This window comes from Salmo salar, chromosome 07 (genome assembly GCF_965601325.2).
Source record: "Salmo salar chromosome 07, fSalSal1, whole genome shotgun sequence".
Taxonomy (NCBI): domain Eukaryota; kingdom Metazoa; phylum Chordata; class Actinopteri; order Salmoniformes; family Salmonidae; genus Salmo; species Salmo salar.
This window is the reverse complement of record NC_138297.1, coordinates 44790258-44805884: the sequence shown is the minus strand read 5'-3', so window position 1 is coordinate 44805884 and position 15627 is coordinate 44790258. Positions and strand designations below refer to the sequence as shown.

The window sequence follows — 15627 nt, the reverse complement described above, 5'->3', positions numbered from 1 at the left end:
TCCATTGGTGAATTCAGTAGCCCTAGGCTACAAGGACATGCTGTATGGATTGATATTACTCAATGCTATATCTAATTGAATTTGACATCTTTAGCATGTAAATAACTGAGGTGGGCTATTTTTCTGAATCATAGGCTTGCTCTAGGCTATGCTTATATAGGCTACTGTTTATGCTCCTTAGTATGAACTTACAAACTATCATTTGTTTCAATAAAAGTTTGGAAAAGAATGTAAAAACAGGAGGAGACCTCTCTACCACGCAAGCACGCTCCCGCCCCACAGAGGTTCCCCGCGCCCAGTTGCTAAGGTTTTTCCCGAGTACGCGCCGACGGCACGGATACGCGCACTCCAGATTCCGTCCTCTGCTAGTCATGGCGGCGGATCTAAACCCAGACTGGCTCTCCTGCCTGCCTTCTTCTTGGAGTTATGGGGTTACTCGGGACGGAAGGATATTCTTCATCAAGTAAATATTCCCAGGATACATCGCATGGAAGTGTATTGGCTTTGTTTCGACGCGTTTGATAATGTCTGTGTTATTTGCGTGTTCATTTTCTACCCGTTTCTTACCCAACAGTGAAGAAGCCAAGAGTACGACCTGGCTGCATCCCGTCACCGGAGAGGCCGTCATAACGGGGCACAGAAAAACCCCAGGTAAAAACAGTTCTCATAGAACTCTTCCATTCGTTACATACCGCAAGAGTCTCGGTTTTAAAGGGGTTCAGAAACCACCGAGAAACGTTGAGCGAAGACTCCCTGCCGCAAGCAACAGCCGTCTCTCTCCTCTGCGCGAGGACCACCAAGTTGAGCCGCCAATTAACGTTAATGTTACCTAGGCATTGCGACAGACTTGTTGAAAGTTCCGTCACGTATGCATTCACATTTAAAAAACGAATAAATTCGTTTTTTACATGATTGTTTGCCACTTGCTATGGTTGTAGCCTACACTAAGGCATAAGCCCGTAGTCGAAGCAGTGGGCAGTTATTTTGTAACAATTGTAACAACAGTTGTTGATAACATTATAACGTGAAACATCGATGCGTAACTTGCAACACATGTTTGCATTGTTGTGAAAATGACTTCACTTGCTGATAAGGATGTTATCGTTACCGTTCCATATCCACCGCAATAGAGAAGACTTCGTGTGCGGAATGTATAGGTCCTCACACTGTAAAAGCCTGCTTCCTATCTCACATTTTAATTGGCTCCTATCACTACAATAGGTTGAATAACGGATACGAATGGAAATGACAATGAGGCTATTCTATCATCCGCACTAGGATATATCATTAATAGATAGCATAGCGGTAGGCTATAAATATTGCCAAAGGGGCTGCCGTGGGAAACTGTGTTTTCGGTCACGCGCAGATCTCTGCTCCTATCTCAACAGCCGCTTGTGTGTGTTGCGATTTATTTGTCTCCTAGCCTATTCATTACTCCCCCCTCTTCCCCCTCTCTTTCCCGCATAGATTTACCAACGGGATGGGAGGAGGGATATACGTTCGAAGGAGCCCGCTGTTTCATCAAGTGAGTTCGATTTTCAAAGCCACCGCGCTTTATGGAAACACTTGATATTTGTCCTCTCATACTGTCGCTGGCAGGCAGCTTTGTTAGACGGCAGTTGAGATTTTCCCATTCTCTCCCTCTGCCCTTCTGGAGTATTCAGGAAATATCTCCTCCACATTCCCTCCTTATGAACACACACACACACACACACACACACACACACACACACACAGAGTTCGAGGTCTAGTTTTTCCTCAGAACAAGTCATTACTGTCTGTGATGGAGTTTGACAAGCCAGTGTGAATCTTGGCTGAACAGGCTTTACTTGTTGGGGCCTCCTTCCCTCTGCACACTACGCTGCTAGATCCTGTTTAAGTACGTGTGTGTACTCGCACCTGAGACACTGCGTTATTAAAAATTGGCTTGAGTTTGTTGAACATTCATATTTGGGTTGATAAGTCAGTGTTTGAAGAAACACATGTATATCATGTTTTAAGCCCTCCAGTGCTATTTATTCAGTTGGATTTCCTTCACCGCTGTCTCTTCTGGTTCTCTCCTATGGCCATTTGGAGAGTAGCAACTGAAACATACAGTGAGCTAATAGCGTGTGTTATAAATAGGTCCACTAACAGGAGTGTGTTTTGTATCTCAAGGCATACATACTGTATCGCTGGGCTGTGAATTAGTGGGTGTTTATTTTGTCACTGTCAGTGATTTCTCTCCTCCTTCCACTGGATTATTATTATGGCACACTGCTGATGGCATGGACTCAAGTTGGACCGTAGGCTGAAGGAATGGGATTGGCTGAATCACTGTCACACTTCTAGATGGGGTATCTTTCCGAAACACAAAGAGCAGCATTTTGGACTGAGAACAATTAGGCCTATTTTGTCCAGTTTGTGTTTTGGACAGCATTGCATTGGCAGTGCATGGTGTGCTGTTTTGCAGTTTGCACTGCTCATGATTTTTTTTTAAAAATTCTTCTCAAATTCCTTGCTGGTCAGCCCATGTATTGGGCCATTATGCGGGCCTTATGCCCTCCACGTCCCCTATGCTCTCCTACATCTCAAAAGGAACTTAATGCCCTTTGATAGTCCAATGCTAAGCCAAGAAGAGGGTTTAGAGAGACTGGACACAGATTTATGTCCCTCTCTTTCTCTCTGGTGTTGAAGTGGTCCCATGGGACCCAGACAGTGGGCTGCTGGAGGGTGTGTGTCTGTGTGTGTGTGTGTGTGTGTGTCACGACCCAGCCGGTGTCCTCGTGACTCCCGTTAATACACAGGGATTCTCCTCTCTGTTCCCCTTTGTCCCAGTGCACCTGGAGACCAATCCAAGGAGAACTGTTAGATGTTTCCTTCTCTGTTTCAGTAAACACTCCCAAGAGTCAATGCCCCCTGGCTAGTGCACACTCCCTGAAGTACACTAGTTCACAGGCAGCTAGTGTAGCGTATCCCTGTATGCACTCTAAGCCCTTTGACTCAGACTCTGAACGCGTGACAGAGCTAAACCCACTGAAGACTATGGAAGTGTCTCCCCCACTCGTCCCAACAAAAACATAGTCATTCAGGGTCCTCTACCTCCCACTAAGAGAAATGTACTTTTTCTGGTAATTAAAAATACTTCCCATTTCTTTCAGTATCCAACCTGGCTGGCCATGACATAACATATAAGACGTCAGCATAACGGTGCTTCAACTAGCTAATATTGCCCACTGGGATATTGCTGATGTGGTTGAGACCTTTAATGATCCCCCTAATGTGTCTGACCTCAGTGTGTCACGCTGGCTTCTACAGTATTACCTCAGCAGCAGGTGGAAGGCTGCCAGAGATGAGGAATGATACAGTGCATTTATTATTCCTGGGCTGTGTGGAGTTGTGGAGGGGCTCTCTAAAGGACACACACACACACTTACTTTACAGATCCCATTCATTAACGGCCAGGGTTGTTTTCACCCAGCATCTTTAATTCACTTATCCCTCTCTCCCTTTAGCCTTCAAATACTTTCTTCACTGGCGCACGCAGTTTGCCTGCATCCCAAATGGCCCCTATTTCCTATGTAGCACAGTACTTGTGACCAGGGCCCATAGGTCTCTGGTCAAAAGTAGTGCACTATATAGGGAAAGGGGTGCCGTTTGGGACCCGAGGAGGGAGGGACCTGCTGGACAAGCAGATGTATACACTTAGAATAAAGGAAGAAAGCCTACACACAGCATATGCAGCTCCCAAGTGATTTGATATACCACTAACCACAATAGGGAACGTTTCAGCTAGCTGCAATAGCCTTCATAAGGGTGTTTTGGATGTGAATATTACTCACACACTGGACGATTTATGTAGCTCACACAGGTATGCGGTCCAAATGGCACCCTATTCCCTATGGGCCTTGGTCAAAAGTAGTGCCATTTGGGATGCAACCCAGGAGTGGCAAAGAAAGCTGGATGAGGAGCCATGTGTAAGACATGCAGTGTGGATTCATTTCACTCTCCCTCCCCTGCTTCCCACGCTGGTTTCTTGGAGTGAGAGAGGAGGGGGAAGGAGGAATGAATGTGAATTGGGAAATGGTTGGAGGATATGACCTGTAACTGACACTTGGAGTGTAGGTGGGTAGGCAAAGAGAGCTAGTCAGACCGCCTTGGTAGACAGACAAGGCTGTGTGTGTGTGTTTTTGCTGCAGTCCTCTCCTGGCTTAGTTTGGCAGCTGGGGGAGTACTTAGGGAATACCACAAAATAAACAGTTAGCGAAACATGGCCTGCTCCCCTTCTCCTCCACGCCCACTTGTGAATACTGCTCTCCCATTGGAGGAGGATGAGAGGTGGAGGCTCTAGGCCCGCTTCTTTAACTCAGATCAGGTTTTGGGCTTAGGCCTGTGTGTGTGGAGCCTACAGGCGAGGCCACAAAGCAGCATTAAGGAGAAGTGACATAGCTAGTGGTCTCAGCTTTACTGCAGCACTCGCCATAGTGGAATTCTCAATAGGCTGCGTTAAATGAAACAATCTGTGTTGTGAATCTAGATGCACCCTAAGGATTGGAGTTTCAATTTGAGAATGGTGCTGCAAAGGAATAATGGCGAGAAAGGTTTCTGTGAGTCAGGCTAAATAGAGCGATCTGATGGAGTTGAGTGGAGCGAGAGATGTAGAACGAGAGAGTGAGAACAAGAGTATCAAAAAAGAGACCTGATCAGAGGGAGACATAGAGGTGTGTGTGTGTGTGTGTGTGTGTGTGTGTGTGTGTGTGTGTGTGTGTGTGTGTGTGAGAGAGAGAGCTTTGTGAATAGGATAAGAGCTGGGAATAGGCTTTCAGCTGTCAGGAGGTGCAGGTGTTTCCACCAGGATACAAGAGCCACTCAACTTTTCCTGGACATCTGTCAGCAGTGTGTGTACATTTTGTGTCCACACACATTTCCACCTCTGGGATCATGTGAGCTGTGGTTGAAGTAGGGACAGATCTATAAGTGGGTTGCTGGCTGGGTGGAGCTGCTACACAGATGAAAAGCTTCCTGTCTCGTTCGCTCACTCTTGCTCAAGCTCGCTCTCAACAGCGGGAGACGAGAGTAAGAATGGCCTGTAACATTTCTATTGCTGATTGTTTTGACACTAGCGTGTGATGACAGGCCCTTGTCAAAGCTGTTGTATGATTCACTAGAGACACTAAACTCTTATGGCTTTTCAGCAACTCTGTCCAATTGCTCTTCCACTCCTCCCTAAACACAACACGCCTCTGGTTCCACGCCACAAGCCTCTAATGAACGAAAAAAGTTTCATTGTCTGCTTACAATAAGCTGCGAAAAGGCTGTTTAGTCAATCAATCTTATATTGTAAAGCCATTTTTACACTGGCAGTTGTCACCAAGTGCTTATACAGATACCCAGCCTAAAACCCCAAAGAACAAGTAATGCAGATCTAGAAGCACACTGTACAGTACATCCCAAATGACATCCTATTCCCTATATATAGTGCACTACTTTTGATGAGCCCTGGTCAAGATTTAGTACACCATATAGGGAATAGGATGCCCTTTGGGATGCAGACATTGTGTTTGGCTGTGCTGCAACTAGGGTTGCAAAGGGTCGGAAACTTTCCGGTAAATTTCCAGAATTGTTCCGGAATTTGTCCATGGGAAGTTAAGCCCGGAAATTTGGGAAATTTTGCTTAAATTCATCAAAAAAAGTTAGCTAATAACAGTGAACCTTTTTTTTGTGGGATACAAATAAGGCAATTCTAGGTCTTGTGGCATATTTTGGTTAAACTATCCCCATTTCAATGGAATTGCAACCCTCTGCATGCACAGCGCACTCTTCCATCACATGTACAGCTGATTCTCAAGATCTTTCACACTACTGAGATGATATTGATCCCACACTACTACACTGTCTGAGCCAAGGACTACATGCTTTCTGGTAAGTTTTGATTACAGTGCTGGGTGGGGTGGATATATTTTAGATGGCATGCATGATTTTTGGTTAACTAGTAAATAGTAGCCTACAGCAAAGTGTGTTTAAATAATTTCTAACTTGTTAACAATTTCTGATATGTAGTTTTTGTTACCATGTGGGTTGTAGCTTGCTTAAGCGTGCTAACTGAGTGTTAATTCACCCATTTTCATACATGTTTCATTTTAAATCATTTATCTTACAAAGGAGTTGTTTAATCTAACTGCTTAACTATTTATCTGTACATGGAATTGTATTGAAATATTTTTTTCTTATGTGTGGAGACAATGTAGAAAAGCTGTGTACATTTGTAAATACTGTGCCAAATCATATGTGAAGAATGCAACAAAGATGCAGAATTTTCTGGCCAAGTGCATAAAGTTCCCTCAGCGCTCACAACAAGCAACCTCTGACAAAAGTCCCTCTACTTCTATTCGAGGTGAAAATGATGAATCAGACACCTTATCAATAGCAACAGCTCATGGTCCTCCTGGAATCAGAAGTTTTTTTGACTCAATGGAGGAACGTAGTCAGAGATGCTGATTAATGTCTTGCTCGAGCTGTGTATGCAACTGGTTCACCTCTGATGCTCACAGGCAATGTGTATTGGAAGAGATTTCTGAATGTTCTTCGCCCAGTATACACCCCTCCAACCAGACATGCTTGATCTACTCATTTGCTGCATGCAGAGTTCAAGTGAAGGTCAAGCAAATCATAGAGAAAGCACACTGTATTGCAATCGTCTCTGATGGGTGGTCGAATGTTCGTGGGCAAGGAATAATTAACTACATCATCTCAACCTTGACCACAGAAGGTATTTGCACTGGTGATAGACAATGCTGTGAACATGAAGGCTGCTTGGTCTAAAGTGGAGGAGTCCTACCCTCACATCACACCCATTGACTGTGCTGCTCATGCATTGAATCTGCTCCTCGAGGACATCATGGCACTGAAAATAATGGATACACTCTACAAGAGAGCCAAGGAAATGGTTAGGTATGTGAAGGGTCATCAAGTTATAGCAGCAATCTACCTCACCAAGCAAAGTGAGAAGAATAAGAGCACCACATTGAAGCTGCCCAGCAACACCTGTTGGGGTGGTGTTGTCGTCATGTTTGACAGTCTCCTGGAGGGGAAGGAGTCTCCAAGAAATGGCCATATCACAGCCTGCCGATATGGACAGCCCCATCAAGAGGATCCTCCTGGATGATGTATTTTAGGAGAGTGTGGTAAGCAGCCTGAAACTCCTGAAACCTATAGCAGTAGCCATTGCACGGATTGAGGGAGACAATGCCATCCTGTCTAATGCTCAGACTCTACTTGCAGATGTAAGATAGGAAATCCCTACTGCTCTGCCCACTTCACTGTTGCTCCAAGCAGAGGAAACTGCAGTTCTGAAATACATCAAGAAGCTTGAAGACTTCTACCTGAAGCCCATACACGCCGCAGCATACATGTTGGACCCCAAGTTTGCAGGCAAGAGGATCCTGTCTGGTGCAGAGATCAACAAGGCCTATGGTGTCATCACTATCATGTCTCGCCACCTTGGCCTGGATGAGGGCAAGGTTCTTGGCACTCTGGCGAAATACACTTCCAAGCAAGGGCTTTGGGACGGAGATGCAATATGGCAGTCGTGCCAAAATATCTCATCAGCCACCTGGTGAAAGGGACTGTGGATCTGAGGCTCTTTCCCCTGTTGCCTCCATCATCCTCCAAATCCCACCAACATCAGCCGCCTCAGTGCAACTGGTCCTTGTTTGGGAACACACACACCAAAGCACGCAACAGGCTGACCAATACAAGGGTTGAAAAATTGGTGGCCATCCGGGTATATTTGAGGCTTTTCGAGCCTGACAGCGAGCCATCCTCAACAAGGTTGGAAAGTGACAGTGAAGATGAGGCCTCAGAGTCTGATGTTCAAGCGGTGGACACTGAGGAGGTCCAGGGAGAAGACATTGAAGCCTGACTGGAAGACAACCAAAGCTTTAGTTTCTAGACTATCATTTTACAGATGTATGTTAAATGTTTTTGGAAGATGCAATGGGTCATTGGGGATCATTCAGTATTAATTTTCTTTTGTTGTTCAGTGAAATCATCCCATGTGAAGAGTCAGCTCATTTAATTAAAAGTTAAATTTGTAACTAAATATATATTTTTTTATTTCTATTGGAAGGATTACCTACTTTATAAGGTAAAAGGTTTATGTTTCTGTCTCCATCTGATCTGGTAAATATATCCAATGCAAAAAAACATCTACATTTAAATGGTATTAATATTAATTTGCATATTCCCATTAATTCCCATATATTCCCGTTAATTCCCACGGAAAGTTTCCACCTCAGAATATTCCCCAAAATGTGCAACTCTAGCTGCAAAAGTCCTTATTGAGTCCTTTTCAGCCCTGGGTACCACTGCACTGCATACCATAGTCTGTGGTGGTACTATGATGGAGTATGCATCTTTTCAACCTGAAATCTTGAGTTGTTACGACTGGCCATATCTATGAGTGAGTGATCTGTCAGTATCTGAGATATCACTGACTTGATTTACCATTAACCTCCCACTCCTAGCCAGTGCTCATTGCAAAGCCTGAGTGTGTTCAATCCAATGCATTTTTTTATACTTAATGGAAATCTCATTACACTTTATTATACACATACCATGAATACACAATTCCAATATACTAATACACACACACATTTACTTGTAGCAGGACATGGACACATCTTACAGCAGAGGGAGGGGTGTGCTCTGCCACCAGGCCCGATGCAGAAACGTAGGCAGGCCCACTTGATTAATTCCTGGCGCTAAAGAGGAGAATGTAATGGACAACATTTAATCCAATCACTCTCAGGTCAACGCTCGTCTGACTGGGACTGACTGGCAAATCATTAAGTGTTGGATTCAGGGTCAGTTGTCTGGGTGCAACTCAGAGTGGTGAATGTACTGCTAGTTAATTCTACAGCAATTGCTAGATTAATGGATGAGGATACGCCTTGTTTTGGATGGCCCAATAGAGGGAGAGAGCATTGGTCGCAGTCGTGATTAATCAGACTATGGTAATCAGTAGTGTGTGTGTGTGAAGTGTGCACGTACCAAGGCTGTTGAAGACGTGAGGGGCTCCCCTGGTCTGCCACTGCACTTATGTGTACAGCTGGTTAGAAAGGGAGAGAGCGAGAGGGAGGAAGTTTGCAAGAGAGAGTAGGAGGGTGAGAGCTCGAGGCCCTGACTGTCTCTCCACAGGCAGTAACTTTATTAAGTTAAAGCCTTTCCTCACTGCTCTGTTCTTTCCTCTGCAATGCTCTGTAGAATGGCCTTCCCTGCTGTGTCTGTCAATAGTAGGCTTATTGGTGTGTGCGTGCTCGCCTACCTGCGTGGGCGTGTTTGCATACTTTGCTCAATACTTTAGTCTGTTCACCTAGCTACCTTCCAATTATCATGTCCAATTTCATTGACGTGTCCCCTCTGCATTGTCCCCACTGCACTTGTAATGTCCTGAGTACTGGTGTCCGTTAGGACACTGAGGCTGTGTTGACACAGGCAGCCCAATTCAGCTTTTCTTTCCACTAATTGGTCTTTTGACCAATCACATCAATCTTTTCACATCAGATTTTTTTCCAGAGCTGATCTGATTGGTCAAAATACCAATTAGTGAAAAAAAGATCAGAATTGGGCTGCCTGTGTAAATGCTGCCAAGGTCTTGTTTACTTACCAGTGATCAGACAGGGAGCGATGTGAGCCAGTTGCCAGATACATGTTTACACTCCCTACTCAGAGGAGAAATTGGCCTCAGGGACTCCGGTTTAGGATAACCTATTGTAGCGCCAGGCTAGGATCTGGACAACTTCTCTGACCATGTGGAAACAAATACGCAATGCTGTTGCGAGTGCTAATAGTGTTATTAAAAGCATAACATTTGGAAAGCATGCGAGCCTGTCCCGGCGACTTATTGGAAATGTAAAATGTTTAGCTGGATTCTAATACACTGTTTTACAGAATATGGCTGTGTGTTCTTTAAGAAGGGAATGATATCCCCTAATACGTGTTGATCCACTCAATCATTCTCCCTCTCTCTGCGACGACAGACACTTTAGTTTCTAAGGAGCAATGATAAGAAAGCATTTGGGTACCTTGATCTCTCATCTACACCAAAAAAAGGTAATCTGCTCCTGAACAAATAGCAGATAATGTTTGAATCCTTAGTTGTTGTGGAGAACCAGACCTTACCGACCTGTTCGTTCAGCTGCGTTCATTGATCCTCCATGATCACACGACGCTGCTGTCTTAATCATGTGTTTCAGTAGAGGGGCATGAGTCTCTGAGGTTTGATCTGTTTAAAGGTCCTATGACTACAAGACAAGGAGGTGAACTGAAGGTGAACACTTTGCTGTTGGAGTGTTTTGATGCTGTTTGTTTCATCGTGTTATCTCAGGATGAAGTCTGCTATTTGACTGTTTTTCTGATGTAGGCTTAGTTGTTTCATCTAATTTATTTCTGTGGTACACAGCAGGTAGAGCGCTGCGTTGATTTGTCTGGTGTTACTGCAGAGAGGAGCAGACCGTTATTTTACCTCTCCGCTCAGTCTGCAGCATTGGGAGGATGGAACACAGCTCAAAACACTTGATAATGGCCTCACTGCAGCAAAAGCAACATGGGGATCGGATCATTAGCCCAATTTATCATCCAACTCTAGTCCTTGTCAATACAGATAGTCTCTGGTGTAAGTGGTAACTGAAAAACGGAACGAATCCAAATTCCCGGTTGTGGCTCTATTAGATTAGGAGGGGCCTCAAAGTAGGAGTCTGGAGGAAAGGTGGAGACCAGACCTTTTGTCTCGTGGGAACCTGTATGTGGCTGTAGGGCAGCTTTTCTCCCACTCAGGACAAACACTCCCACTCTTACACAAAGAAATAAGGCCTGTGGGATCAGGCCAATAATATGGTATTGGGTCATAATAATGGTGCCATTATATGATGGCCTGTTATTATGATATCATATCATTATTAGTGATGCACCGATATGACATTTTTGGCCGATACCGATATTTTCCTTGCCAAATAAAAAATAAAAAATGTTTGTGGCCTTTTTAAGCATTCTAGTACAGTTAAATAGTTAACACACACACACACACACATGGATGCAGCAGTCTAAGGCACTGCATCTCAGTGCAAGAGGCGTCACTACAGCCCCTGGTTCGAATCCAGGCTGTATCATATCCGTCCGTGATTGGGAGTCCCATAGGGCGGCGCACAATTGGCCCAGTGTCGTCCGGCTAGGGTAGGCCGTCATTGTGAATAAGAATTTGTTCTTAACTAGTTAAATAAAGGTTACACACACACACTAACCAAAAAGTTATTTTGTTGGCATTTACGTATGTCCCCATTACCAGTAAAACATAATCAAAACCTATTTCTTTCACTTACTTGCTGTTTCGTTGTTCAGTTTCATTCTCAACCAGGATTTCTCATACTATGGAACGCCGTTTGGGTCTTTGCGTGTCAAAAAAGATACACGCGTGTCAAATAACACTAAATAAGCTTGTTGACCAATCAGGACCTGAATATGACTGCACATCACATAATTTAAGCGTTCATAAATATTTTATGTAGTTATTACACATTGACTACACTCACTCGTATTTCATATGTCACAGCGATTCATCGATATGTATGCTATGATGCTGGTAAAGTTGTCTCGCGCACCAACAGTGCTGGTCATTAAAAAAAAAAGCTAGGGAGCTCATGGATGCAACACTGTTTTTCTCCAAAAACATAGCAAAACGATATCTGTTTCAGTAGCTATATAGTTAGCTAGCTAACTATATAGCTAGGGGTCATCTAAAATAACCCTCAATTATAAGACAGTTATTTGATTAATGATGGTCGGACCCATCTAAACGTCACTTTTTCAGGACCCTATCTTTCAAAGATAATTCGTAAAAATCCAAATAATTTCACAGATCTTCATTGTAAAGGGTTTAAACACTGTTTCCCATGTTTGTTCAATGAACCATAAACAATTAATGAACATGCACCTGTGGAACGGTTGTTAAGACATTAACAGCTTACAGACGATAGGCAATTAAGGTCACAGTTATGAAAACTTAGAATATTAAAGAAGCCTCTTTCTACTGACTCTGAGAAACACCAAAAGAAAGATGCCCAGGGTCCCTGCTCATCTGCGTGAACGTGCCTTGCGCATGCTGCAAGGAGGCATGAGGACTGCAGATGTGGCCAGGGCAATAAATTGCAAAGTCCGTATTGTGAGACGCCTAAGACAGCGTTACAGGGAGACAGGACGGACAGCCGATCGTCCTCGCAGTGGCAGACCATGTGTAACAACACCAGCACAGGATCGGTACATCTGAACATCACCCCTGCGGGACAGGTACATGATGGCAACAACAACTGCCCGAGTTACACCAGGAATGCACAATCCTTCCATCAGTGCTCAGACTGTCCGCAATAGGCTGAGAGAGGCTGGACTGAGGGCGTGTAGGCCTGTTGTAAGGCAGGTCCTCACCAGACATCACCAGCAACAACGTCGCCTATGGGCACAAACCCACCGTCCCTGAACAAAACAGGACTGGCAAAAAGTGCTCTTCACTGACGAGTCGCGGTTTTGTCTCACCAGGGGTGATGGTCGGATTCGCGTTTATCATCGAAGGAATGAGCGTTACACCGTGGTCTGTACTCTGGAGCGGGATTGATTTGGAGGTGGAGGGTCCGTCATGGTCTGGGCCGGTGTGTCACAGCATCATCGGACTGAGCTTGTTGTCATTGCAGGTAATCTCAATTCTGTGCGTTACATCCTCCTCCCTCATGTGGTACCCTTCCTGCAGGCTCATCCTGACATGACTCTCCAGCATGACAATGCCACCAGCCATACTGCTCGTTCTGTCCGTGATTTCCTGCAAGACAGGAATGCCAGTGTTCTGCCATGGCCAGTGAAGAGCCCGGATCTCAATCCAATTGAGCACGTCTTGGACCTATTGGAATGGAGGGTGAGGGCTAGGGCCATTCCTCCCAGAAATGTCTTGGAAATTGCAGGTGCCTTGGTGGAAGAGTGGGGTAACATCTCACAGCAAGAACGGGCAAATCTGGTGCAGTCCATGAGGAGGAGATTCACTTCATGCCGCTGGTGGCCACGCCAGATACTGACTGTTACTTTTGATTTTGCCCCCCCCCCCCCCCCCCCCCCCTTTGTTCAGGGACATATTATTTCATTACTTTTAGTCACATGTCTGTGGAACTTGTTCAGTTTATGTCTCAGTTGTTGAATCTTGTTATGTTCATAGAAATATTTACACATATTACGTTTGCTGAAAATAAATGCAGTTGACAGTGGAGAGGACGTTTCTTTTTTTGCTGAGTTCATGTGAAGCTAGCCACAATAAAGATGATCCACAATGGTGGACTTTGCAGTTTGCCTTCAAAATAAACGTATGTAATTGACAGTGATGCAAATGAATACAAATAGTAGAATTATGCCATAATTGAATAGATCATGCTAAACGAGGTTGGAATGCTATAAAAATCATCAAAAGACAGTAATTTGTTAATTTGATAAATCTTTTAGAATGACACTGGTTGTATTATACTTCAGAATTGCATTGGGGCATACTTATTTCACTGTACAGCCTTAACTATGGGTTCTGGGTCAATGACATGGGTTATCAGTCTACTCAGTGACACCCAGAGAACTTTAGAGTCGTAGCTCTTATTGCGGGACTCTGAAACAACTGTGAATTGAGCCACATTTATTGTCAACCTATGTGTATTGAACACTATTCCCGAGGAAAAACAATACTGCATGGATATTTTGGAGTCTAACTCTGAGGAGGACATTGGGAAAATATATATAGACTGATATTTCATTGATCCCCAATCCTTAGGTAAAGCTGTACAGTGCAATATAAATGTCAATACACACAATAGGCTGACTGGGGAGGTGATTTCACAGTCACTGTTCCGCAATAAGAGCTACAATGCTAATATTTGCGTGAACTCTTCACAGTTGTGTTCTCTGGGTGGCATCGAGTACACTGATACCCCATTTCGTTGCTTCACATTCCACACTTGTTTAACATTATCTACTCTAAATATGGCATGATTCCACCAATTGTAACCTTCTGCATCACTTTCAAAGAGGTACTTTTTATTTTGAAGGCAAACCACAATTTCCACTATTGTGCCTAATCATTATTGTGGCTAGCTTCACAACACATAACCCGGTGCGGTCGAGCCTCACTAGCAAGATTAAGCTGGCTGGTTGCTTATAACGTTGTCTTTGGGCAACATGTTTAAGTAGCTGGCTAGTTATTTATTTTCATGAACTGAAGTTCAATTTCAATAGGCGAACAACAAGTGGCTACCTAGCTAATACTCTGTCACAAGGATTCCTAAATCATTGCTAAGAAAAATGAAAATGACTGCAGTTTCTACTGTTCATTGTTTTCAGGCTGGTTGAATTGGTGCTTGCTAGGTACCAAGCTAAAGCTAGCTACCCCAGAAGTTGCGGTCAAACAAATAATGCTTAATTACCTACGCAGTATTGTAAACACATTGTTCGTGCCCGGTGTTTGCTTGTTTGCAGACTTTTTTGTACAGCTTTGACAGTGCTACTGATAGTAGTGGTGGCGCTTGGCTTGAATGTGCAAATTCAGAACACACAACATTCTATAATAGAACTGTGTTATTTGATGTGTCAAATTAAAAGCTTTTAACGCGTCTTATTGTCAAATTGTGTTATTTGACGTGTATCTTTTTTGACACGCAAGACCCAAACGGCGTTCCATTGTATGGAGTAAAGCTAATAGCAGTGGCACTATTACTGTCCAACTCCGGTAGGGCAACATCTGAAAAATAATGCACTTGGTAGTGTGTACCCGTGCTAAAGCCATCATCACCCACGACAGAGAACGGTTGATTGTCAAGGGCAATGAATTCCATTATCTTGGCGTTTTTAATGGATTTCGCCTTTGAGTTGTCTAGCTGAAATGTTCTTACTCTTGACTGCTCGACATGTTGACTGCTCGATCCACACAGCAGACATTGTGGGCTAGGTTAGGAATACTGTGTTGCACATGTAGCGCAACATTTTACGTGGCGTCATTACGTCATGCACCTACGTGAAAGGTATGCACGTCAGCTTTGACATCTGTTTTGCACATCTGCGTTAAAGTAGACATCGGGCCGATACTGATGTGGGCATTTTTAGCAAATATCGTCCGATTCCGATATGTTCACCGATTTTTTTTATTTTTATTTATTTTATTCTATTTTTTATTTTTTTAATTATATTTTTTATATTGTGCATCCCTAATCATTATAATAGTGTAATGCGTGATAATATAGGTTATAGATATGCCTAGAAAACCGGTCATCTTTTGAGATGACAAGCAGCAGAAGTGGAAGCGTATTATCTCATGGGAGGGACAGGCAAATGGAGAGTTATATTCACTCTTGTTTTCATGGACATTATATCCTCTGGTTCTTTTCAGTAGATCAACTCTGACAGCCTCTTTGGGTTAGACTGGTTCTAGGAGACAGATGTTGACCCACTCAACAGACTTACTGTGTCTGAAGAGCCAGTTGGTTGAAGGGGTATTCAAATCCTACCCTACGAGGGCCGGACTACTGCTGGTTTTGTTTTCTACCTGATAACGAATCGCACCCAACTGCTGTCCCAGGT

General features: G+C 43.9%; 1 protein-coding gene across 14 annotated transcripts in view; it reads left to right on the top strand.

Moving 5' to 3' along the window:
- Positions 1–312: 312 nt before the first annotated feature.
- Positions 313–15627, top strand: part of LOC106609184 (pleckstrin homology domain-containing family A member 5) — a 145956-nt gene continuing 130641 nt past the window's right edge. For 8 of the 14 annotated variants that reach the window (XM_082977675.1, XM_082977673.1, XM_082977670.1 and 5 more), the window contains exons 1-3: positions 314–463; positions 575–651; positions 1468–1525. In XM_082977675.1, coding sequence (XP_082833801.1) covers positions 372–463; positions 575–651; positions 1468–1525 — 227 coding nt within the window. In that variant the 5' untranslated portion in view covers positions 314–371. Of the gene's footprint in view, positions 464–574; positions 652–1467; positions 1526–15627 lie in introns of all 14 variants that reach the window. The other 6 variants (XR_014392920.1, XM_082977668.1, XM_082977666.1 and 3 more) reach the window with 1 other exon arrangement.